The 27,215-nt window shown below is 37.7% G+C and overlaps 1 protein-coding gene and 2 long non-coding RNA genes across 3 annotated transcripts; 1 reads left to right on the top strand and 2 right to left on the bottom strand.

Annotated features, from left to right (window-relative positions):
* Positions 1–1,083: 1,083 nt before the first annotated feature.
* Positions 1,084–2,139, bottom strand: LOC138908495 (uncharacterized). Its single transcript, XM_070199167.1, has one exon. It carries the CDS (start codon positions 2,137–2,139, stop codon positions 1,084–1,086), a length of 1,056 nt encoding a protein of 351 aa, XP_070055268.1.
* Positions 2,140–9,261: 7,122 nt separating this feature from the next.
* Positions 9,262–9,897, bottom strand: LOC117277253 (uncharacterized). The gene is made up of 2 exons (XR_004507525.2): positions 9,763–9,897; positions 9,262–9,629 (listed from the first exon to the last, which is right to left on the bottom strand). It is a non-coding gene; the product is annotated as an uncharacterized lncRNA (long non-coding RNA).
* A 2,183-nt stretch (positions 9,898–12,080) lies between these two features.
* LOC104098347 (uncharacterized) lies at positions 12,081–15,101 on the top strand. Its single transcript, XR_686747.4, has 3 exons — positions 12,081–12,342; positions 12,967–13,034; positions 14,877–15,101. It is a non-coding gene; the product is annotated as an uncharacterized lncRNA (long non-coding RNA).
* The last annotated feature ends 12,114 nt before the right edge of the window (positions 15,102–27,215 follow it).

Genomic DNA, 27,215 nt, shown 5'->3' on the forward strand with positions numbered 1-27,215 from the left:
CATCCCAAACTAGGTCATTGAAGGATCTACACTAGGCTATGAGCTTAAGGCTAGGAAGAACTAGGTGCTTGGTTTTTGGCTTGCAGAAATTTCAGTATATTTTGAAGAATGCCATCATTCTTCTCCTTTTCTCTTGCCAGCTCAGTTCTAAGAGCATCTCTCTCACTCTCCACCTCCGCCAACCTTTTCTTCAGCCTCTCAATCTCAGCATACTTTGCCCCACTCTCCTGCACCAAGGCTCTGACCTTGCTATTGACTGGTTCTTTCTTGGATGAACCAGGTTCATTAGGAGTGGCATGGACCTCATAGTCACAAGCAATCAGAGTATTTGCCCCAAAGTGATCTTTTCTTGTAGCCACCTCCCACTTCTTCAGAGGCACCTTAAAATGTGTAAGCACAGCTATGAGAATGAAGCCATAGGGAATGGCATGAGTCTTGGAGCCATTTATAACCCTATCAAGAAGCTGGATTATAAATCCAGGCTAATTGATCTGCCTCCCACTATCCAAACACTCCATCAGAACCAAGTCCATGAAGTTGGCAATGCGCCTCCTTTCCTGCCTAGGCAGAACACAATTGTTGACAAATTTGAACAACACCTTATGGGATGGCTTCATCTTACTCTTGTATATAACCTTGGGCTCAAGTTCCTCCTCATTGTCACTGAATTTTCTGGTAATGGACAGGATAGTAGGAAGGTTTTCTAGGCTTGGCCACTTAATCTTTGTGTAGTCATTGTACCCCTCAACAGGTACACCTAGAATTTCACCCAACCTTCACGTTGAAAGAGATTTGCACCCCTTTCACCAAGCTGGTAACCAGTCTATCCTTCACTGCAGCATTTGCCATGAATTCAACAATTTCACTCCTGGCCAACCTGCCATCCATCTGAAGGACCATGTCCTTCCAGCCTTGCAATTCGAATTTCTCCAATAGTAGCACCATCCCTTCCTCCTCCAAATACCTGAGGAGTCTACCTTTCAGAATTGTCCTCTTGCCAAACTTGGCCATCTTATCCTTCTCAGTATCTGGATCATCTTCCTCCTCCTCTCCACTTCATTCTTCTTCCTCAATAATTTTCACTTATTTTGTCTTCACAGTAGACCAGGTCATTTTTGCTAGGGTGAATGGTTCAGCAGACTTTGACACAAAGATAGACTTCTTAGTGGAAGTCTTGGCTTTATTGGGTTTGGGAGTCTGAACCTCCACTTCTTCAATCACATCTTTATCTTGATAGACCAGATCCATTTTATCAACATCAACAACCTCAACAAGCTCAGCCATCTTCTTTTTCCTTTTCGTAACCGCTTTTCTTTTGCTTTCTTCTAAGGCTTTTTGCAAATCTGACTCATTCTGCTTTAGCTGGCTTCTTGTGGATCTTCCTCTTGTGGGAGGATTTTCAGCAGAATTAGAAGGAGCAGCCTCCCTTTTTTTGTTAGCCCTAACAGTGCCAGGGATCTTAGCCTTAGAAGTTCTCTTCTTCTTTGGGTTGTAGCTCTCACTCACTTTCTTCAATAGGTCTGCGAGGGTTTCTTCTACTGATGAACCGGGTTCATCTACATTTTGCCCAAGTTTAACCAGCCCTTCAGCGGCTTCTCCAAACCCATTTCCCCCTGTTTTCTTCACACTTTCTTCCAATTTACCTGATTCTGCTCCACAAACAGCCATTAAACCTGTATCAGGAATAGGTGAAGAATCAACCACTCTTTTATCCATTTCCCTTTCTTCACTACGAGCACACTCACTCTCATTTTCTTTTTCTTTTTTATTTTTACCACCAATCCTTCTAGACTCAGAAGATTCTACATCAACCACAGATCCAACCAGAATAAACCTGTTCTCTAGATTCTCAGCTAATTCAGAAATGACTTCAGTAGTAGTATTTTGACCAGAGGTTACCTGTTCTGAATCAGAAGACCTATTTTCTTCCCCCTCAGTAGCAGACTTGAAGGATTCTTCAGAGTTCTGGGGGTTTTGGGCTTGGCTAGCTTTCAATTGAGCGTCTAATTTCTTTGATAATTCACTCCCAACCACTGTCTTGCGAGCAAATATCTTAACTCTTCTTTTCTTAGGCTGAGGAATGGTTGAAGATGAAGAGAATGGTGGGGGTGTGCCGGGGTTTTCAGAAGGGTTAGTCATTGCTATGATTGGTTCTGGAAGAAAAATAGAGGTGGATTGAAATTTGGAGGATGAGAGAAGATGGAGAGTATTTCGACGGCTTGAAAATTTTGGAATGAAGACAGAGATGATGATGATCAATTTAAAGAGGGGTAATTAATGGGTAACGGTAGGGTTTTCAGACTTTTAGAAGTCTAATCAAACTGAATTGTCAGTTTTGAAGAGACGGTAGAGCCTTTCCCTAGTATCTAGGTGGTTTAATTTGGTTAGGATTCTTTTGAACAGAATTGGTTTACTTATATTGGATAAGTTTAAAAGGAATTTGGACTTAGGTAGGATTCTGTTCATGATCCAAATATTATTATTTCAAATTATGCATAGTGTAGAAAACATATCGTGTTATCTTGATGAACCAGGTTCTTCACTGATAATTCTTTTGTGTAAGTCTAAATTTGCCAAAATAGAGAAAATATCATTAGAGATTAATGAGTCATTTTAACACATGGCACAAGAGTATACTATTGAAAGTATGAGTCTGAGCAAAAATTAATCTAATTATATACACAGTTTCAGATTTTCTAACCAAAAACAATTTTTTTTTTCAATTTTTTTTTCGTTGTGAATTCTGAACTGGTCCTTTTAGGTGATCTTAATCATCCCTAATTCTAACTTGTTCCTTTCAAAGTGATCTCTACTTAGGGCTTTTGTAAAGATGTAAGGTATTTGCTTGTCAGTAGCATAAAATGCCACGGTGATCAACCCTTTTTCATAGTTATACCTCAAAAAGTGATGCCTAACATCTATGTGCTTAGTTCTCTTGTGATGAACCGGGTTTTTGGTCATACTAATAGCACTAGTGTTATCACAAAAAATGGGGATACAACCAACATCAATTTCAAAGTCCATTAATTGTTGTTTGATCCACAACAATTGAGCACAACATGAAGCAGCAACAACATACGCAGCTTCAGCAGTAGATAAGGCTAATGAATTTTGCTTTTTGGTAGCCCAAGACACAAGACATGAGCCAAGAAAGTGTGTCATACCTGAGGTGCTCTTTCTATCCACTAGAAAACCTACATAATCAGCATCATCATATCCTACTAGATTGAAATTACTACCTTTTGGATACTATAGACAGAGATCAGTAGTGCCTTTTAGATATCTCAAAATTCTCTTGGCAGCAGTAAAGTGAGACTCCTTTGGATTTGCCTGAAATCTTGCACAAAGGCCTACACTGAAAACAATGTCAGGTCTACTAGCATTAATATACAACAATGAGCCAATCATTCCCCTATACATATTCTGATCAACAGATGAACCAGGTTCATCTATATCCAACTTTGTAGATGTTGCAATAGGAGTGTCAATTTCTTTGGAATCTTCCATTTTAAACCTTTTAAGCAACTCTTTTACATACTTCTATTGATGGATCATAGTTCCATTTGAATTTTGTTTAATTTGTAAGCCTAAAAAGAAATTAAGCTCACCCATCATGCTCATTTCAAATTCACTCCCCATTAGTTTAGCAAATTCTTTACTTAACTTATCAGTAGTTGCTCCAAAGATTATATCATCAACATATATCTGAACTACCAAGAGATCTTTACCTTTTTCTTTCAAGAATAAAGTATTGTCAATTTTACCTCTCTTGTAGTCATGCTCAAGCAAAAACTTTGATAATCTTTCATACCATGCTCTTGGAGCCTGCTTGAGCCCATAAAGTGCTTTATCAAGTTTGTATACATGATCAGGACTTTCTTTGATTTCAAACCCCGGAGGTTGCTTGACAAACACTTCTTCCTTTAGATAGACATTGAAAAAGGCACTCTTGACATCCATCTAGTGAAGGGTGAATTCCATGTAAGTCGCAAAGGCTATGAGGAGTCTTATTGCTTCCAACCTTGCAACTGGAGCAAAGGTTTCATCATAGTCTATGCCCTCCCCTTAGCTATATTCTTGAACCACCAATCTTGCCTTGTTCCTTGTAACTGTTCCACCTTCATCAAGTTTGTTTCTGAAGACCCATTTTGTGCCAATTACTGATCTGTCCTTGGGTCTTGGTACCAGATGCCAAACTTGACTCCTTTCAAATTGGTTGAGTTCATCTTGCATTGCATTTACCCAGTCAACATCCTGCAAAGCCTCGGCAACATTTTTAGGTTCAATAAGAGATAAGAAGGCATCAAAAGCACAAAGATTTTTTAATGAAGATCTGGTTTTGATTCTAGAGGTTGGATCATTGATTATGTTCTCAATGGGATGAGAACTTTGATACTTGTAAGATTTTACAACCAACTGGTTTCCCTTTGATGTTCCTTAAATGCTTTGTTGTTGTGGAACAGGTTCATGGACAGGTTCCATTGAGGTTTGAGAATTATTTCCTATTTGTTCTATTCCCCCTGTCATGTTGCCTTGGGTGGAAGAACATGTTCCATTACCTATTCCTTCCTCTAGTGCAGCTTCAGTCTGGGCTGTCGTTTCATTTGAGTTTCTTATCAGCCTAATTGCTTCATCATCATGTTTCTGCCTTTCAGAAAAAATGTTAGTTTCATCAAAAACCACAATAACACTTTCTTCTACACACATAGTTATTTTGTTATAGACATTAATAACTTTCCCAAGAATACTCTCTCATCACTTTTGGGATTAAACTTACCTAGGGAGTCTTTACCATTATTGTGCACAAAGCACTTGCATCCAAATACCCTAAGATGGGATATGTTTGGTTTTCTCCCTTTAAGTAACTCATAGGGAATCTTCTCTATAAGAGGTCTAGTCATGCACCTATTTATGATGTAGCATGCAGTATTTACAGCTTCTGCCCAGAAGCTATGGGGCAGTTTACTAGAAAGAAGCATAGTCCTAGCCATTTCTTCAAGTGTCCTATTCTTTCTTTCAACTACTCCATTTTGTTGTGGAGTCCTAGGAGCAGACAAATTATGATCTATGCCATGCTCATCACAAAATTCAGCAAATTTAGCATTTTCAAATTCAGTGCCATGATCAGACCTAACTGATGCAAGTTGATTACCTAGTTATTTCTGAGTTTTTCTAACAAAAGAAGTGAACATGTCAAATTCTTCATCTTTAGATGTTAAAAATAATGTCCAAGTAAACCTAGAGTAATCATCAACAAGCACCATCACATATCTTTTACCACCTCTACTTAATGTTCTAATTGGACCACAAAGATCCATATGGACAAGTTCCATCGTCCTGGTGGTGCTTACCACTTTCTTGCATTTAAAAGAGGATCTTACCTGCTTCCCCCTTGTACAAGCCTCACAAACTTTGTCTTCCTTGAACTTGATGTTAGGCAACCCTATCACCGGGTCCTTGGAAACTAATTTGTTGAGTTGACTCAGACTTGCATGTCCAAGTCTCTTGTGCCAAAGGAGAGGATCCTTGTCCAACACACTTAAGCAAGTGAGTTCATTTTCTGAAAGTGTGGACAGATCTACAATATATATATTGTTCACTCTTTTTCCCTGCAAAACAATCTTGTCAGTGGTAATATTAATCACAAAACATTTGGTAGAGGTGAATGCTACCAAGTTACCTCTATCACACAGTTGTGATACACTGATTAGACTGTATTTTAAGCTATCTATCAAGTAGACATTCTCAATAGAGTGAGAATCAGTCTTACCTACCTTTCCAACCCTAATGATCTTGCCTTTATTCCTATTTCCAAAGGAGACATTACCTCTTTTGAGGTCCTCAAGTGAAAGGAACTGGTTCTTGCTTCCTGTCACGTGCTTTGAGCAGCCACTATCCATGTACCATATTTGGCTGCTTCCCTTCACTTGGACCTGCAAAAGAAAATCAGGGGTTAGTCTTAGGAACCCAAACTAGTTTGGGTCCCTTTCTATAAGCAAAAGGATGAATCAGATTCTTTTTAGCCCAGATTGGTAGCCTATTCTTCCCTTGAACAAATTCTTTGTTCTTTTGGCTTGCCTTATCTTTTGCATTGCATTCACTTTTATAGTGACCTGTTTTACCACAGTGAGTACAAATCGTGTTCTCAGGAAGTGTAAGGTACTTGCTTTTGGGATTCAATTTAGGTGGCAGATTCCCAAAGCCAAGTCCTCTTCTATTGATACTATGATGTTCCTGTATCCATGAGAGTGCATCGGAGGACCTGTTCCATTTACAAGCTCTATCTAGTTCATGCTTGACTTTGCCTAGATCCTTCTTCAAAATTCTAACCTGCTCATCCTTCTTATACAACTCATCTTTTAGTTTACCTACATTTTCTTCTAGAGTGAGTTGTGTACAATCAGTTGTCTTCTTACTTGTTCCTAATTTCAGTTTTAGGTTCTCAGATCTAAGTTCTAGGACATTTGATTCAAATGCATGAGCTTGATTCTTTAATGCAGTATTTTCACTTATAGTCTCACTAACCCTAAGTTCCAGGTTCTTACACTTTGCTTTCAAAATCACACATTCCTTAGACAGTTGTTCATTTTCATTGTTTACATCCTCAGATTCATCAATAAATCTAGAAGTAATTCATATAGCCTTTCTTTAGACAAAACTTTAATCTTGTCTTTGAGATGAATTACACTTACCTCAGATTCTCCAATGGCCATAAATGCTTGTTCATCTCCATCTTCATCATCTAAGCTTTCATCTGAGCTTTCTCCCCAAGCAGCAACCATAGCCTTTGTTGATCCTTTGTTCTTCTTGGGTTGAACCTGTTCCTTCTTTCTGTTTCTTCGTTCAGCTCTTTCCTTCTTCCATTCAATTTTCCATTGAGGGCATTTCTTGATGTGGTGATCAGTCTTACCACACTTGTAGCATCCCTCATTGGTTTGCCTTTCAGGAGCCTTTGATTTGCTGTAGCTTCCACTTCTTGAAGGATCATTTCCTCTCTTTAGGTACTTCTTGAAATCCTTTGTGATCATAGCCATTTCATCATCTTCTAGATCAGAACCTTCAATGATTCTGAGTGCCAGGCTCCTTTCCTTCTTGGGTACATCCATCTTCATGGTTTTCCTTCTAAGTTCATAAGCAGTGAGATTTCCTATTAGCTCATCCAACTTAAGAGTGGCAATGTTCTTTGATTCCTGAATGGCAGTGATTTTGCTCTCCCAAGTAACTGGCAGATCCCTTGTCAAAATCTTCTCAACTCTGTCTTCTTAAGAAATAATCCTTCCAAGAGAATTAAGTTCATTTGTCAGTGTGGTGAACCTTGTATACATCTCTTGGATGATTTTCCCTTCCTTCATGGTGAAATTCTCATATTGAGAATATAGTAGTGTTCCTCTAGACCTCTTTACTTGAGGTGTTCCTTCATGGGCCACTTACAAAGTGTCCCAGATTTCATTAGCAGTGGTATAGCTTTGGATTCTACTGTATTCATCTGGACCGAGTCCACAAACAAGCCATTTCTTGGCTTTAGCATTCTTCTCCCATTTCCTCAAGTCGCCAGCAGTGCAGTCAACTCTAATCTTTGACACCTCTTCTCCTTCGGCATTTATCTTCATGGTAGCCAGTGGGCCATCTGTGACAATGTCCCATAGCTCATAGTCTTCTCCTATGATGTGATCTCTCATCCTATTTTTTCACCAAGAGTAATACTGGCCGTTGAAAAGTGGTGGCCTAGCAGTGGATTTCCCTTCCTAGTTTTCAGGTGGTGCACTCATCTTGATCTTCTCCTAAAATATTAGCCTCTTCAAGGATAACCCGTTCTGATACCAATTGATATTTTTAACTTCAATACCACACAAGAGGGGGGTGATTTGTGTGGTGCCCAATTTTTCGCCTACACTGATTATAGAAGGACCGGCTTATTCTATGTGTTCCTTAACCCACTATTGCTGAAATAGTAAATGCGAAAAGTAAAGAACACAAGTATTTTACGTGGAAAATACCTGGCTCAAAAGGTGAAAAAACCACGACCTACTTCTCAGTAGGATTTTTCCAAACTCTCCACTAAATTACTGAGCCAAAAACTGTATTTACAAAATACTTTTATAAACCTAGGATTAACTCTAATCCCGTTGTGGATCCCAGCCTCTAACTGCTGCGACAACTTCAATTTAACTCTAACTTGAATACTCTGAGTACCTATTACAATTACCTCTAGATAAAGCTGAAAGGTACAATATGAAAACACCTACTACAATTGAACTAGAATAAAAGACAGACACTTGGAGCTGGTTCTTCTATCTGGTTCATGTAGCTTTAAGTTTGCACACTTGAATCACACATGAATTGCTTGCAAAATGTGCCTTACTATTTTGCTCTCAATTCACGTTTAACTTCTGCTTTTGTGCATACGTGTAGAATGAGAACATCCTGTGATTTATAGAGTTAGTAGAGTAGAAAATAACTAAAGTTCTAATGCTACTCTTCCTTGGTGGAAGAGTTCTAGTTGATCTCAACTTCTAACTCCTCCCCTATCTTGGATAGTGTTTTCTTTGATTAAGGAGTCCTTCTCCTTATCAATTATGCAACCTTTTCAATCAGGAGATATCAATTTTACCAAGTTAAGCTTATCTCCTTCACGTGCATCCCACATGCTCGAATCTGCCCGTCTATACACACAAGGGATGGACCCGGTTCATGCCTGAGCTTCCTTTGTCAATCTTCAAAACTAACATTCACTTAGGCCAACAATTCGAATAGAACTTAGACTTAGATCATGTATGTATGTTAAAAATTTATTTAATAATATGACTTATATATTTCAGACTTAGTCAACCGAATGTATATTATTTTGAATTCGAACATAACATTCAAATCTTGAATCGGCATACCTGTATGCAATACAGGTAATTAGTTACGCATACAGGTAATTAGTTACCTTTTCTAACTATACATGAAACATTCAATCTTAGGTTTTGTTGAAGGTTGACGGGATCGAAAGCGTTGAAGTTCAGTCTACTCCTTTTGGCTTTTTTCCTTTTTTCTTTTGGGACATTACTTAACATTCGTGATTCTTGCTTTTTCGCTATCTAAGAGAAAGTGCGGCTTAATTAGGTAGCTTCGTTATTTTCGACCAAATTATTGACTAGCATTACATCCAAACACAAAGTATAAGTACTTCCAAAATGTACCATTCCCTTTGTAAATTAGAGGCATAGTACCTCTTAATTACCTCTCTCCCAATAAGATCAATGAAAACAAGAAAGATCAAAAATTAAACATCTCGTTGTTGATTCATCGAGATGAAAAGATAAACTAATTACGCTATTTGTAGCCTTGGGAGCAATGATTTCTATGTGTACATAAGCATGCCAACTTGAAACCAACAAAAGAAAGGGAAAAAAACTATGGCATATAAAACAGTTGGACCCAACTCTCTAACTTCACCTCAATTTAAAATCACCTCTAGAGTTGGGCAAAACAATATGAATATTATATTATTATTTCATAAACTAAAACATCTGTATATGGCGTATCTCCTTATTAATCCTTGCTGGTTAGAAAATTTAGCAGACCAGATTTTGCAATCTCAATTGGACCGTTGAAGCATCAATCCCTAATCTCGTTATTTTCACCTACAACCATAGCATAACAAGAAAGACATTGTTTAGTTGCTAAATTTAACTAGCTACATTTTCCATCATCTTTCATACTAATAATAAACTCATAAATGAATTACTTGAGCGTGGATTGTATAGAAAACCTTACCGCAAACTGTTGAAAAATGAGCAGTAACAACTTGAGCTCCTTCTTCCTCTAAGATGTTTATAACTTCTTGCATTGTGAAGTACTTCTTTTTCAAACCACTAATTAAAATCACCTCTAGAGTTGAACCCAACTCTCAAACTTCAACCGCAGGTGTTTCTAAAGTACAAGTTGTCATTACTTTCTTTGAATTACTACTTCTTTCACCTGTGCCTTGTGCTTCCTCGTCCTTCCTTCTATTTAATACCTCGACTCTTTCTTTTAATTGCTCAATGTAAGTAATAGCTTGATCAACTTGGTCTTGTTGTGAAAGCATCTCCTGAAATTGTTTGGCTAGGAAGTCAGGAAAAAAATTAACAGCCTATCTTTAAGGAAAACAAAAAGGAAAAGTTGATTTACCGAAAAAGATTATATTCTATGCATTGAGTAAACACTACGAATAATATTGAAACCATATTTAAGGTACAAGGCTATAGTTGTCTTAATACATTGAGCTAATGCAAGAACTTTTAAACAAGCTAATAGGTATTAAGAGAAACTCCAACAACTATTTCAAGGATTATATCAGATATTGTCTGAAGAACGGTGAGTACTCCAGTACAGTTTGGGCAACCATGTGCACAAAGAATCCCGCATTTATAAAAGGGCCCGGGAAGGGCCGCACCCCCGTGGTGTAATGTAGATAGTCTATCTTAATACAAGCATTAGTGGCTGCCTCCACTGCTCGAACCCGTAACCTATAGGTGATCACGTAGAGACAACTTTACCGTTGCTCCAAGGCTCCCTTCAATTCCAGTACATTTAAGGCCGGATAAATTGTTGGCTCATAAGAAAAAGGCAATGATACTGATGGTGTAATGACCTTCTGCCAAGAAATTAGTTAGGTACGTATTATCCAATGTACAAAACTTTACAAAGTCTAGAAATTCTTAAATCAACTTATCTATTGAAGGCATTTACAAAATTTCCTCACACATTTGACAGCAGAATTTCAATCGGTTGAGTTTGAGCAAGAATAGGATTTAAAATTCTTCAAATATATGAACTTCGCTAACGAGTTTACGCAAATTAGGAGTATTAAATAACAATCATCACATGTAAATACAAGTACTAAGGTAATTAGGAGTTTTCTTAATTGATTTTCCTCGTAAGGCAAAAGCAAAGGTAGTACTAATTCATCCCGACCAAGTGGTCCAAGAAAGTCTACGGAATCTATGTACGAAGCTAGTTTAAGTGAATAGCAGCAATAATTGCACAAGTGAATTTGAAAAATGTACATTACTTGCAACCTTTTAAAATCCTTAAAGTTAAATTAAAGGTCCTTAAAATTTGATAGATTGTTGAGAGTTATGTAGTGAGAACTGAGAGTCTGAGAGGGTAAATGAAGTTGCTAAAGGCTATAGCGGTTTCACAATGCCCATCCTTCTCTTTCTTTCTCCATCTTAGAGCGTCTTACAACTAAAAAAACAACCTAGATTTTTACTTTTTTTAATAAAAAGAAGAATCATGGCTTGCTTAAAATTAACTGTCTGGCTTCTACTCTTGGAGAGAAATAAAAGTAGCATTTCTAACATATTAAAACAGATCAATATTGATCCTATCACTACAAAAAATCAGAATTATTGTGGCGGTTATATTACGGCGGTTCCAAATAACCGCCACAAAATCTAATATAAAATGGCGTTTTAGAAGCAGCCGATTTAAAGTTATTTTATAATGGTGGTTTTCTCATATTGCGGCGGTTAGAACCGCCGGTAGTGTTTTAGAGCCCGTTTGGATTAACTGATTGTAAATTGCTGATAAGTTTGAAGTGCTGAAAAATATTTTTAAGTGTTGAAACTGATTTTTAATTAAGCATTTACGTGTTTGGATAGACATGCCGAAATTGATAATAAGCAGTTGATGTGTTTGGCAGAAAAGTGCTGATAAGTTGTTCTTTTATTAAAATGACTATAATACCCTTAATTTTTAATTATAAAAGATTATAAATGAAAAAGTCTCTTTATAAAGAAAAGGATGAACAACGAATATGGAATAAAAAGAAAGTCAAGAAATTTATTTTGAGAAAAGTATTTTGTAAATTAAAAAATATTATTAAGGATAAACTAGTAAAAGTCTTGGTCAAACTAAAAGTGCTTATAAGCTAAAAAGCCATAAGTTGGGGTGACCAACTTATGACTTATGACTGATTTTAACTTATAAGAACTTTATGTGTTTACCAAACGCGTAAATAAGTCAAAACGTATTTATAAGCCAGTTTGGTCAGCTTATATGCTTAGCCAAACACCCTCTTAATCACAACATTTTAATTATTTTCCCTCAATAGGTTTTAGTATTCCCCCCTTACAAATTGAGACTCTCTCCAGAATTTACTAAGTCTGGAATTTTCCCAACTCCATCCCTCAATAGGTCTCTCGTTTCTCTTTCCCCCAATTCCTTTCCCCGATTCGTTCTATTTCCCTCAATTCCCCCAATTCGTTCTATTTTCTAACTTCAGATTCTTCTATTTCTCCAGCTAGAAGAATCGAGATTCAAATCAGAAAAAGTACATGAAATTCGTTTAGCAACTTCAATAATCTTCAGGTAATGATGTATATTTAGTACCAAAAGTTCTTTTTTCTTTATTAGTACTCTTTCCACTTCCAACCAAGAGGTTGTAAGTTCGAGTCACCCCAAGAGCAAGGTGGGGAGTTCTTGGAGGGAGGGAGCCGGGGGTCTATCGGAAACAGTCTCTCTACCCCAGGGTAGGGGTAAGGTCTGCGTACACACTATCCTACCCAGACCCCACTAGTGGGATTATACTCCGTTGTTATTGTTATTGTTGTTGTTGTTGTTGTAGGGTTCATGCATGTTTGGAAGTGTAGCGATTTTTCCCAATTCTGTTCTAATTTTTCCCCTTAGTTCGATAATCTATGATTCATTCAGTCAATTGAATATATAACATCCAAAATAGTAATCTATTACTAGAAAAAAAAGACAACAGAACTACGATTGCTGTGATTAGAAAACATTACTACTCTAATGTTTTTAGTACTTCTTTCTTTTATTTTTGAGTACATTTTTTGTTATTTTTATGTTCAATTAGTTTGGTATTTCTTTAAATTTTCGTTGCTTTGTCTTGTATTTCGATTGCATGCACTTAATTTTGATATTTTAAGTTATTGTTCTTACTAATATTAATCTAAATATTATATATGGGATTGATAGGTAGCCGAGGGATCAAAAACTGCTGGTGAAGCTATTGGAATCGACGTCGACAATTAGATATTTGATAGGTATAACTCGTTTCAGTTGAATTTTGTCCTTTCTTTTAAGCAGATTTCTTTTTTAAAGGTAAATTGATTATTTCTTAGGGTTGAGTTACCTCTTATCAGTGTAGATTAGTCATAGAGTTTGTTAATCAATAATATTACATTTGTAAAATAGATACAACTTATTCCAATTTCCCTTTAATATCGATAAAACTATTTACTTTAAGAAGGCTTAATGAAAGTGCACCAGAATGATGAGGACATGAAATAAGTTTTTGGTAGACTTTTATTTTAGTATATTTTTAAGTAGGAGTGAAGTTTAAGTCATGTATGATTGGACATTATATTTTTTATAGTAAGTTGGAAAAGGGCCTGAAGTAGTAAGTTAACAGTTTGACATATATAAGCAAAATTTTTGAGAGAAGAACTTAGTTCAGATTAAGTGAAAATATTCACTAATTATTGCAGGCTGCTACATGTAGATCTTCTAATAGTTATGTCCTAATTCTAATGGAAGAAGTAAATATTTTCTATATGCACTTTTATATCACTAAGAGGCTTCTCATTAGGTAATTTCTTTAACTAGTTGATCAAATCAAGACCAGATGTTAAGTTTCAGTCTTAAAGGTTCTCTCATAGGTTCTATCTAATAATTAGAGCCTACTTTATCAATAGATTTGCACTATTTACTGCAGTATCTCAGTTCTCAATTAGAAGTAAAATACTATTTGTCTTGATTCACTGCTTGCTGCTAGTACCAATAAGCAGTGGTGCTCTCATATGGGAAATTGATACTAAGAATTATTTGAAAAGACCATACAATATTGTTATGAAACAAAAGGTCAAAGCTGAACATACTAGCTGGAGTAAAGAGTGCAGCCTGAGTGTACATGATCCCTTGATCTTTATACTGGTTGCATCTTGCTCTTAGGGCAGTATCTTTATTCACAGACCAAATATGAAAATAGTTTGGTGCTGGAGCTTATTTTTTACTCTTAGGGCATGATATTTTACTCTAATTCACAGACCAAAACTATTTTTTGTTATCTTATGAAATGATGTTATTTCATAGGTTATGTTTTTCACATATAAGCTTTTGAACTAACTTTTCTATTTTGATATTGTCATGCTATCTTATGTCTTCCTTTCGAGACATGCCAATTGATAAATTTTGGATTAGCAAACCACGAAACACACTTGAATATGCAGATGGTCTAAGACAATTTTTGAATTTTCCTTTTGAGCACGAGTCATTTGATGGACGCGTAATTAAGTGCTCGTATCCAAAATGTGATTTTAACAAGTGACAAAGAAGAGATGTAGTTTAAGAGAACCTAATTCTTAAACCTTTTTCCAAAAAACTATAAATTTTGGGATTGGCATGGTGAAGAATCAAATGCAACCTTGCAACAGACTTCTCAGAGCACCCATGTCATAGAAGATATTTTACAGCCCCCAATATCCAATAGAAATTATGATTAATGATGCGTTTGGGTTCACCGGGAACAATGTCAACGAGCCTGGTTTGTCTTCTAATTATATAAATAGAGAAGAAATATTTAATGAAGGGCACATTGAGGGGTATAATGAAGATTATACAAAGTTCTATGAATTGGTCGAAGATGGCAATCAACCATTATACGAAGGGTGTACGAAGTATTTTAAATTGTCCTTTCTAATCAAGTTGTATCATATAAAATATCTTTGTCGAATGACTGACAAAGCGATGAGTATATTAGAATTGTTAAAAGATGCCTTTGAAGATGTCAAGATTCTTGGTTCTTTTTATGAGGCCAAGAAAACCATCAACAAACATGGTCTAATTATACCAAGATACATGACTGTATTTTTCCTCTTTTTTTTCAGGCATCAAATTTAGAAAGTGGTGCACCATCAACAGTTGAGCCAAGAAGATCTTTATATGAAAGTAACAATGATGATCGTCCAAATGTGAATTAGTGATTATTTTGTATGATCAACTATGAATCTTTTGGATATTACTATTGAAATACACTTTGAAGCATTAATATTTTGATGATGTAATTTTGGAATACTTGTGTTTTTTATATATTGAATATTTTTCTTATTTAATCTTCTATATTGGGTTAAAATGATTATGAAGTATTATGGAAGTTTCAAAGCATGACATTCAATAAATAGGATTGTAAATGTGAAAAAAATAAATAGGATTGTAAATGTGAAAAAATATATTGTGAAAGGATGCTGGCGTTATAATAGCAATTCTCTTTTGCAACTACCGCGGTTTAAAACCGCTACAATAATCAAATCAAAAGGCCGCATTAATCAAATTAAAATACGGTAATTTTTAAATGTAATTACAACGGTTTTGTCAAAACCGCCATAATATAATTTTGGCTGACGAGATTGTGGAGTTTTCTAGTGGAAGGAAGAAGATCATCAATAGTACTTAGTTTTAGTAGTTTGCATGTCCAACATATCATCTTGACTACAAAGACCTGGCCTTACAAAATCCAGATGAAAATATTAGAAAATTTCCAAAACCAAAATCCAAGATTAAAGAACCGTGAGATCCCAAAAATCCCTATCAAAAGGACTTGGTTTTGAGATTCAGAAGCTCTCTACCGTGGCAGGATTATAGCATCTAACGTTCACTCTTGGCTAGCGTTTGGCCATAGATTCTCAAATTTGTTCTGAAAAATTTGATTTGGGTGAAATTTGGTTTGAAAATGAAAATGTGTTTGGACATCAGTTTTCAAAACATATTTCCCAAATTTATTTTGGAAAAACATGAAACATGACTTATATCCACAAGTTCTAAAAACTATCACAAATACCCAACAGTACCGTTATCAATAACATTCATTATATTATCGCAAACCATAATCCTGAACATAAATAAATTTGATACAAAATTATTATTTTTATAATGAACTACATGATACACTATCAGGTGACCGAGAAGACGAAGCAACATTATTACAAAATAACAAATGGTAGGCTCTTTTATAAAATACAAAAGTTTGGGATAATTTAAAAAAATGTAATAGTGATTTGGGATTTGGAATTTGGAATTTGGCCAAAATGTAGGCAAAATCTATGGCCAAATATGTGTTTGTCAAATAAAACTCAAATTTATTTTGGCAAAATCTAATGCGGGTCCTTGATTTGCAGTTAATTTCAATTTTATTTCATTTTCGCAAGATGGACAGACTAATCATGAAGTATTTTTCAAGTGAAGCAAAACAAACTATTACTTAGTTCCTACGGTGCAACTGTGCAAGCAATCATAGAAACATAATCATATTCAAGATCAGATAAACAAAGATGAGAGAGAGAGAGAGAGAGAGAGATGGGGTTTAACGTACGTACCGTAGAGGGTTTAAAGTGGCGGGGAGGAATGACAGAAATAAGCTTAGAACAAAGATACTTCATATAGATTCTTCTGTTCCTTTCCACTGTTTTCCTATCAGGCTTTTCTGAACTAATATTATACTTACTGCTACTTTCCATTTAAATTGTGGGTCACTCTCTTCTTAAGCAAATCTGGTTTTGCAGTAAGCAAACCAGAGAGTTTTGATTAAAAATAAAGAACAACGAGCAATTACACAACGTAGGGAGCGACGTAAGTGATTGTAGAGATCTGTGTGGTTTTGGGATTTGAAGGGTATTTATAAAGGAAAAGAGGGGAGGAATTATCAAAATTTGAACGTCACTGTTTATGAAACTAGAAGAATAAGTGTCAACGTCATTATACAAGGGGAGTGAGATGGATACTTTGACTTTTACCTGTCCCACCGGGCTAACACCGTCCGCCCCTACTCCAAAGGAATAAAATGTGCAACTACATAGTAACTCTTCGAGAATACTTATAATTAAAAATAAACCTTTTTGTGTCCTTCTAATTTTTATGTTTTTTAATTGCTTATATTTAAAATATAGGTTATGAAAAGGTTGATTTTTGTGTTAAAATTTTTCTCACGTGGGCGTGTACATAGCGGCAAAATGATGATATAGCAATTTGACTTTCTAGTATGTTTTGTATTTTATGGGCAACTTAATACATAGCTTACCGATTTTACTACTATAAATGTTTACCCTTAAAACGGATAACAATTAAAGTTATACGCGATTTTAAGGATATGCATATTGATTCAACACAAGCAATCAAGAATGTTAGTTAAACAAATTAAAGATAAAATATAACCAAACCAGTTATGAAGTTGAATCCGGGCTCGAATGTAAGCTCAACAGTAGTTTTGCCCTCGACCGGACCCTCGATTCGAAGCCAAATGTATATGAAGAATTATGATTAAAATGAGAACTTTTCAATAGCGTAAAGCAAAGAAATAAATTTGTATTGTCTTGATATGCATGTTACAATGTCTCTATTGAATAAGAAACTTTTCATTTATATAGTAGGTGAGTTTTACCCTAGTACAACTCTAAAAAAGGTAAAAATCCTCCTTGTACATCAATCACTGATATCTTACCGACATCGGGCAAGATCCGCGTCGTGATATTCTGTTGGGTGCGGATATCATGGCCCTCCGTTAGTCATGTGCAACCGTTTGTAATGCTTTCCGAGGTCTTGGAGCTTGTTCCAGGTTCGGGAGGTGTTGTCTTGTCAGGCCTGGTGACGAGCACCCCGTTCCACCCTCGAACAAAAGAGTTCTCAGATTCGGTCTCTATCTCATATATTTATATTTTGTTTGACTCACCGAGAACTCGGAGTGTGTCTTGACCCCGAGTTCACCCATATACAGATAGTCCCCTCGTTTCTCTGAGAGTAGGTTTGCCGAAATGATAGGAAACAATAGATGAACCCCGGTTCCTTCCTTCGTACGTTACAACTGAGATGACGAATGAGACGAAACGTCCCATTAGTCGTGTCATTTTGACTTTGGACACGTGTCAACCATTGGCTGGTCACCTCTGAATGTGAAACGTCGTGTAATGATTACATTTTCTCCTATAAAAGCTTCGACCTTTTGTACTTCTTCCACTTCTGATCCTAGCTTTTAACTTCGAATTCTGTAGCGGCTATAAACTCTTTTAAATCTTCATCTCTTTACCTTTGATCTTCAAATCTTCATAACTGTTCTTAGCTTTCTACCTAGATCTTTATCCTACCTTCAAACCTTCATATCTTTCCTTCAAACCTTCATATCTTCCCTTCAAATCTTCTGATTCTCCAGATCACGATGGCCAAGTCTCCCAAATCAGTTCCTCAGCGGGCTGCCTCTTCATCTTCCCACCCCGGCCACAGGTATCGAGGCGGCCATTCCCGATGTGGTTATTCTCGAGACGGCTTCTCCCGAGGTGGTTTCTCCCGAAGTAGCTGCTACTGAAGCGGCTCCAAATCCCCCCATGAAAGGCTTTATTCTTGGGGGTTGTTCAATCGCAGACGACTTCAAAGTTGAGAAGGCCTCATCCAAACAAGACCGAGGTGAAAGAGCATCGAGATATATATGCTCTATTACCGAATATACCCTTCACATAGTCCGAGAGGAATGTAAATGGGGAGGTAAGGATGTGGTAGTCCCCGGGCCTAAGGACGATATTACCACTCATGTGGAGGGATATTTAAGTGTTTACACGTAACCCTTCATACTGGGCCCGATAGACCCAGTACTTTTGGCCTTTCGCAAGAGATACGAGGTGTGCCTTGGGCAAATCCACCCGTCTCTTTGGAGGATCATGATCCTTCTACGTTATTTTGTGAACAACAAGAAGTCTCATCGATTCACCCTCGGCCACCTACTCCGTCTATACAGTCCTTCAAATTTTCAATGGGACTAATCAAGCTCACTCGTCGGGCCAGCAAGGCCCCCTTTTCGAGCATCGACGAGGATCAAGACCAAGGCTAGCAGGGGTGTTTTATTCGGGTGAAGACTGAAGATTTGATCCCTCCTAAGTTCCTGCCATTTCCCGTGAAGTGGAATGTATCTCGTAAGTGTTGCCTTTCCTTAAGTGTCTAGTTTCCTTTGTTTCCTTTCTCACCATCAGTATTTTTGGTCGTGCATCTGTTGCTCGGGTTCCCACTACTGTCCTCGGGCTCAAGGAGTGGATCAAAGGCATCTGCAAGTAGATATCATACTTCGAGCGCTCGTGATGCAAGCTTTCGAAGGGCCGATGTGAAGCCCGATCTCATGGTAAGACTCTTCTAAGAATAGTTACTATTGCACCCTAAACTTATGTAACGCTCATCTTTTCTTTTTTCTTCACAGGTTTGCCTTAGACCAACGAACTTAGGCCGTTGGAAGGGGACTAGGGTGCGCCCTTTGTCATGCCCTGAACTCGAAGAGCACGACTGGTGCTCAATCGAGTGAACTCGGCCGAGCAAGACTATTAGATTCCTTCTACCCAAACGCATCCTTGAATAAAGAGAATACATATTTTTATTAATTAGACAATAATGTGATCATGTCTACAATACCAATTCATTTCTAATAGTTTCATCATTTTAAAGTGTAACGACCCGGCCGGTCATTTTGAGTGTTATAACCCCGTTCCCCCATTTACTGCTCAAGTTATGCTTTACTATTGTTATTTAACTTACCGGGGTGATTGCATCGGGTCCGTTAAGGTTTTGGAATGAATTGGAACACTTAGTTTCAAGCTTTAAAGCTTAAGTTAAAATAGTGACTGGATGTCGACTTATATATAGACGACCCCGAGATAAAGTTTTAATGATTCCAATAGCTCCGTATGGTAATTTTGGACTTAGGAGCGTGTCCGAAAAATTATTTAGAAGTCCGTAGTTAAATTATGTTTGAAATGGCTAAAATAGAAATTTAAGTTTGGAAGTTTGACCGGGGGAGTTGACTTTTTGATATTAGGGTCGGAATACTATTCTAGAAATTTGAATAGGTCCGTTATATCATTTATGACTTGTGTGCAAAATTTGAGGTCAATCAGACGTAATTTGATAGGTTCCGACGTCGTTTGTAGAAATTGGAAGTTTCAAAGTTCATTAGGCTTGAATTGGGATATGATTCATGGTTTTAGCATTGTTTGATGTGATTTGAAGGCTCAACTAAGTTCGTATGATGTTTTAGGACTTGTTGGTAAATTTTGTTGAAGTCATGTGGGTCTTGGGTGAGTTTCGCATGGTTAACGGACCATTTTCGGACTTAGCATGTTGGTTGAAGACTACTCGTGTGTTTCTTCTGGTTTCCTCTTACGCATTCGCGAGACGGGTCTTGCGTTCGCGAAGGGTGTCTGTGGGATGAGGAATTTTGTTCTTTGCATTTGTGAAGGAGAGGACGCGAACGCGAACGCGAAGGTTTGGACTGAGAAAGCATCGCGAACGCGAGTACTCACCCTCGCATTCTCGAAGAAGAGAGAAGGCAGCTGGGGACCCCATGCATTTGGCCTTCGCGTTCGCGTAGGGGTTGTCGCGTTCGCGAAGGGAGGGGTCAGCGAAGCTTTGTGTTCGTGAAGGGTTAATTCAAGGGGCAATCAGATTGTTCTACGCGAATGCGAGGGTGAGGCCGCGTTCGCGTTCGCGGTGAAGGTATATCTGGGCAGAATTAAAAGTACCAAAATGGGGGCTTTGAGTTCATAACACAAAATCGAATTGGGAGCTCGGTAGAAGGCGATTTTTGGAGAGATTCTTGCGTGGGTGTTTGGGGTAAGTGATTCCTATCTAGTCTTGGTTAATTTCCATGATTATGCCTTTGATTCCATCATTTAATTGGTGAATTAAGTTGAAAAATTTAGAAAACCCTCTTGGTTTAATTTGAAGATTTGAGGGTCGAGTTGGTGGCGGAATTAGTTAAAATTGGTATGGGTAGACTCGTGGTTGAATGGGCTTTCGGATTTTATAACTTTTGTCAGGTTCCGAGACGTTGTATGGGTAGACGGTGAATTTTCGAAATTTGATGGGAAATTAGTATTTTCTTATGGAATTAATTCCAATAATTTTTTCTACTGAATCAAATTATTTGTGGCTAGATTCGAGGTATTTGGAGGCCAATTCACGAGGCAAAGGCATAGCGGAATAAAGAGTTACACGGTTTGAGGTAAGTAATAGTTCTAAATTTGATCCTGAGTATGAAACCCCGGATTATGTGTTATGCGATTGGTTTTGAGGTGACGCACATACTAGGTAACGAGCGTGTGGGCGTGCACCGTAGGAATTGTGACTTGGTCAAATTCTATGGAACTGTGTAGTTGAATAATCTGTTGATATCAGTACATTCTCTACGTGTTAGAGAAAATTGAGTTGAGACTCGTATTAAAAATTATGTTTAGACATATGTTGTTATTATTGATACCCTCTGGGGTCATTTCCTTGGTTGAATTATATATTCAAATTGTAATTTCACACTCAGTCATGTTCATTCATTTCATATCATATCTCAGCCTCTGTTGCTATTTATTGATGTATCATATTATCATTTTTGGGCTGATTTTCATGACATCTTGAGCCCGAGAGACTGGAGAGGTTGATGACTGAGTGAGGCCGAGGGCCTAACTGTGAGGATATTTATGGGATCAAGCTGCGCGTCGTAGCATATTTCATTGTTATATGCCATGATTGTCTTGATATAGCGCTTGGGCTGAAGGAGCCCCTCCGGAGTCTGTACACACCCCCAGTGAGCGCAGGTACCTACTAAGTGTGAGTGTCGAGTTTTGAGTGATTGAGAGGAATGTGTGACTGTGAGGAATGAGTGACTGTGAGGAAAGAGTTACTGTGAGGTTGGAGTGAATGGGAGGACTGGGTGATTGTTACTCTAAGAGGATGCATTGATTTCATTATTGTTGCACTTCAGCTGTCATATATCACTATTATGGAAATTTTGGAAAAACATTATTTTCTATTTCAGTAAAATTTGATAAGCAATTATTGTGGAGTTTTGAATGTTGGACTTGAAAGCATGCCTACCCTTTTATGTTGGAAAGTATTGTATTTGGACTTAGCTGAGAAGCTCGTCACTGCCTTCAGTTCTTATTTATTATTGTTACTTATTGAGTTGGTTATACTCATACTACACCCTGCACTTCGTGTGCAGATTCAGGTGATCCCGGACATAGTGGGTGTTGATTCTTTCGTACAGTTGATTTTTTGGAGATTCAGAGGTAGCTGCCGTGTTTCGCCGACCTTGTCTCTCCTTCCAAATCCTCTTGTTTATTGTATTTGGTACCAGATCATTGTAGATCGTGTTTTCAAGACTTGTAATGTATAGATGCTAATGTACTCAGTGACACCAGATTTTGGGAGTGTTTGTATCGGTATTTGCGAGATTTTGGATTATGTTTAAACATTATATTTTCAAACTTAAAGGAAATTGTGGGTAATTGATGGTGTCGGCTTGCCTAGTATTGATATAGGTGCCATCACGACAGGTTTGGATTTTTGGTCGTGACATAAAGTCTCAACTTTCACACATGTTTTTCATAGTCTGTAGTGGAACAAGCAATCCAAGCACAACAAAACTAGTTTGACTTTCCCAGCACCAATATACACCCCACACTATGTCTACGGAGCCTCTAATAGATACAGAAGAGTATTATGATAATGTTGGCAACAAGGCCCCGGCTATACCTCAAATACAATATACAAGGAACAAAAGATACATGACCCCGAAATGAAGTGGGGCTCACCAAGTCTGCTGGGAAGAGGGTATACCGCTTTCACTGATCAGTGTCTCCTGCTGTGGAACCACCTGCATACATTGAAGATGCAGCGCCCCCGGCAAAAAGGGACGTTAGTACATGTGGAATAGTACTAGTATGTTTGACAAAACACCCTCTCAATAGAATAATTAATACAAGTAAGAACAATCATAATATCAGTGGAAGCCTCAAACAACATCAAACCTCAAATTAGGATCAAGACAATGTTCAAATAAATTTCCATATCTTAAGTTGGGAGGCCTTTAGTTCCAATATGACACTGTTCACGATACCAATATTCACAATATCAATACCACCGTATTTTTAGCACGGAGTCTGATCATGACCCAAACGGCTAGGCCATCTCATTTTGAGACATCAACCAAAATCATAATTTCCAGCACAATCACCACCATGTGTGCGGCATGGTGTCCGATCACGACCCAATCGGCTAGGCCGTCTCATTCGAGACATCAACCTTTTTATACCAATCATCTCATTTCAAACTTCTTTCCCGTCTTTTCATTTCATTGGCATTAATGGCAACAATTATAAAAAAAATCATTTTTGGCATGTCGGTCGTATTTAGTAATTCATGCTCACCTTTTTTACTTTCAAACATCATCATCATCATCAACAACAACAACAATTCAATTCGAGGTTTGCAGTACATATGTGAGCAATTAAGAGTCTTAGGCACATAGAGATGTTTCACAAAATTTGGCATAATAGCCTTCGTTTGAACTTGACTTGAAGTCGCAACATTATTAATGCACATCCCATACTTTGAACATATTCTCAATTGATAACATAACATGATAAAAGCATTTTGGTATACATATTGAACATATATCTTTCAACACAAGCTTATTCGGAATATCCACTTTCATAACGAACAATTCAAGACTTACATAAATTACACGAATGTCGTGGGATTCAATTCTATGAGAGGAGTGTAGCCAACATACCTCAAATTCATCCCTTAATGATACTACAACTATCCACTATGCTAAACAACTACAATCTACAATAACAACACCCAATGGGACCAATATTAGTAACAAATTCCATAGGTTCATTGTATTCATAAATTTCATCGCCAAGATTATCATTCATCTTCTCTCTTATTTTCTCAAAAGTACTATTCATGCCATGAACTAAAGTTCTATAATCCAATATTTCAACCATTATGTCACGCCCCTAACTCAGGGAGCACGACCGGCGCTCAACCGAGAGAACCCGATCGAGCAAGCCTATTAGACTTCCTTCTACCCAAACTCATCCATGAATAAAGAGGAGATGTACTTCATTAATCAATCACTAAAAAGATTTTATTAACAACTTCCTTTTTATTCCCATTAGCATCTTCATTCATAATTTCCAAAATATAACGAGTTTATAGAATTAATGAAAAACATAGTTTCCAAGTACCAACATTTCTAGTTCAATTCCCAACATCAACCATAACCCATAACCTGTCTATGGAGCCTCTAAGTACAATAGAAGAGTAATATAGAAATGTCGGCAACAAGAACCCGGCTATACCTCAAAACAAAGTACATGAGAAACAAAAGATACATGACCCCGAAATGAAGTGGGGCTCACCAAATCAACTGAAAAGAGTGTACTGCTATCACTGATCAATGCCGCCTGCTGAAGAACCACCTGCATCCATTAAAGATGCAGCACCCCCAGCAAAAGGGATGTTAGTACTGTCAAATAGCACTAGTATGTATATTTAAAAATCCTCTTTCAAAATAGAATGCCCATATAAGAAAAGGCGATACATAGAAACAGCAAGTCACAATCAACAATATCCAAACGTCCAGTTAAAACATAATAATTTTCAAAATACGAACTTCATATATAATTTTGGTTAGGAGATCATTAGCACCGATATACCACCGTCTTTGTTAGCACGGAGTCCGATCGGCTAGGCCATCTCCCCACGAACAATGTGGTTTGACATGTGATGCGAAAGAAAGTTGTTACCAAGAGTAGTACCACCATATGCGCAATATGGCATCTGATCTCCACCCGATCAGCTAGGCCGCCTTCCCACATATGCCCTACGGGTTGACTTTTCCAATCCACAAAGGTTCCAGTTTCATCCCAAGTAAGGGGAATAATATCACAATCCAACCCTACACCGCCACGTGTAGTTTCAGGTATGGGCCCCATGACTCGCCCTTCCTCGGTATTGCTAATGATGCTCCCAAAAAGATTTTTGATTTGATTTGCAAACAGAAATATCATAAATACAATTGTACTCACCTCAACATCTTTTACATTGTAAAAATACTCATTAGTATTTCCAGTCATTCACAACGATAATATTTCCTTGGCTCATTAGGCCACTCACAGGATTCTTTATTCCTGGTACGATGGCCGTATTTCATATTCCACACTTTTACCTCTTTCAATTTCAAAGATCACCATCAAGTATCAACATATAGGATATTTCAGAAATCATATACTTCAAATCCATTTGAAATGGAAACTTCAAACACAAATGGTTTCTTCCCAAAGAATGAGGCATACCAACCAACAATAGAAACATACATGAAAAATCATAAATAGTCAATACACCATTTACTCTTGCAATACTCTTCCCCAGAAATGACAATGTACAATTTCAACACATGAGTATATTGAATTCGAATCACACTGGATATATTTATAAATCAAAGCATTAGTTAAAGCAGCCACTAATGGGCATGAATTTAGTACAAAGGCTATTAGACAATACTATCTTTCATTGAAACACGACTCAAAGCCATAACCTTTTAATATGTAACCCATACTTTGAAACTTACAGAAACATTATGGAATTCAATTCCAAGAGAGAAAGTTTAGCCAACATACCTCAATCGCGCTTCTTTAGACTCTACAATTATCTGGAACCCTTAGCAACCTCAATCTATTTTAGAAAAAACAAATTGAACCCAAAATTAGGAAAATGTTCATGGTTCAAGTTCACTTTTTATTTTTCCCACACTCTTTATCACATGCATGCAAGATGAACCACCCTCATACCCATGAAGCATCACACTAATACCCTATTATAGCTATGTTTGAAATTAAGAGCTGGGGTGATGAAGCCTTACCTTTTAGGGTGAAGAATTTTGGTGCTTTACTTGAATATTTCCAAGGCTTTGAGTGCTGCTTGAAGATCAATTGATAAAAATTAGGCCCCCTCTAGAACCCTCTCTCTCTCTCTCACACACTAGAAATATCAGAAATGAGCTTCAAAATAGACTAAAGGGGTGTTTTAACGGAATGTGGGTCGGATTTTAAATTAAGAAAATGGGTGCCCCGACACAGGTCTGTGGTCGCATATACGACCGCAATGGATATGCGGTCCGCAAAGTGATCGCAGAAATGGCCCTCAGAGGCCTGAACTTTCGGCCCAGATATGCGACCAGTATGTGGTCTGCATACTCGTTCTGCGGTCGCATAATGCACCGCAGAACTCCCTCTACAAAAACATGCGACCGATATACGGTCCGCATATCAATTATGTGGTCGCACAATCGACCGCATAATTGCCCCCAGACTGGCCCTTCTCCAGCTCACTTCTGCGGCCATTATGCGGCCCGCAGAGTGATTATGCGGTCGCATAATGGACCGCATAAACGCGCTACTCCGCCAAAACTTTTCCTTCACTTTCCGGTGCATTTTTCAACCCAAAAAGTCCAAACCACCCTCACACCCATGAAGTATCACACTAATACCCCATTATAGCTATGTTTAAAATTAAGAGCTGGGGTGATAAAGCCTTACCTTTTAGGATGAAGAATTTTGGTGCTTTACTTGAATATTTCCAAGGCTTTGAGTAATGCTTGAATATCATTTGATGGAAATTAGGCCCTCCCACTAGAACCCTCTCTCTATCACACTAGATATATCAAAAATGAGCTTCAAAATAGACTAAAGGGGTGTTTTAAGGGAATGGGGGTCGGGTTTTAAATTAAGAAAATGGGTGCCCTGACACAGGTGTGCGGTCACATCCGCAAAGTGACCGCAGAAATCGCCCTCAGGGGCCTCAACTTTTGGCTCAGGTATGCTACCAGTATACGGTCTACATACTCGTTCTGCGGTCGCATAATACACCGCAGAACTCTCTCTGCAAAAAGCCAAGAGGGATTATGCGACCGATATGCGGTCCGCATATCGATTATGCGGTCGCATAATTGCCCCCAGACTGGCCCTTCTCCTGCCCACATCTGCGGCTATTATGCGTCCCGCAGAGTGATTATGCGGTCGCATAATGGACTGCATAAACGCGCTACTCCGCAAAAAAATTTCCTTTACTTTCCGGTGCATTGTTCAACCCAAAAAATCCGAATCACCCTCATACCCATGAAGTATCACACTAATACCCCATTATAACTATGTTTGAAATTAAGAGCTGGGGTAATGAAGCCTTACCTTTTAGGGTAAAGAATTTTGGTGCTTTACTTAAATATTTCCAAGTCTTTGAGTGATGGTTGAAGCTCAATTGATGAAAACTAGGCCCTCTCTCTAGAACCCTCTCTCTCACACTAGAAATATTAGAAATGAGCTTCAAAATAGACTAAAGGGGTGTTTTAACGGAATGGG

The sequence above is a fragment of the Nicotiana tomentosiformis genome, chromosome 3 (genome assembly GCF_000390325.3).
Source record: "Nicotiana tomentosiformis chromosome 3, ASM39032v3, whole genome shotgun sequence".
In the NCBI taxonomy this organism is placed as follows: Eukaryota; Viridiplantae; Streptophyta; class Magnoliopsida; order Solanales; family Solanaceae; genus Nicotiana; species Nicotiana tomentosiformis.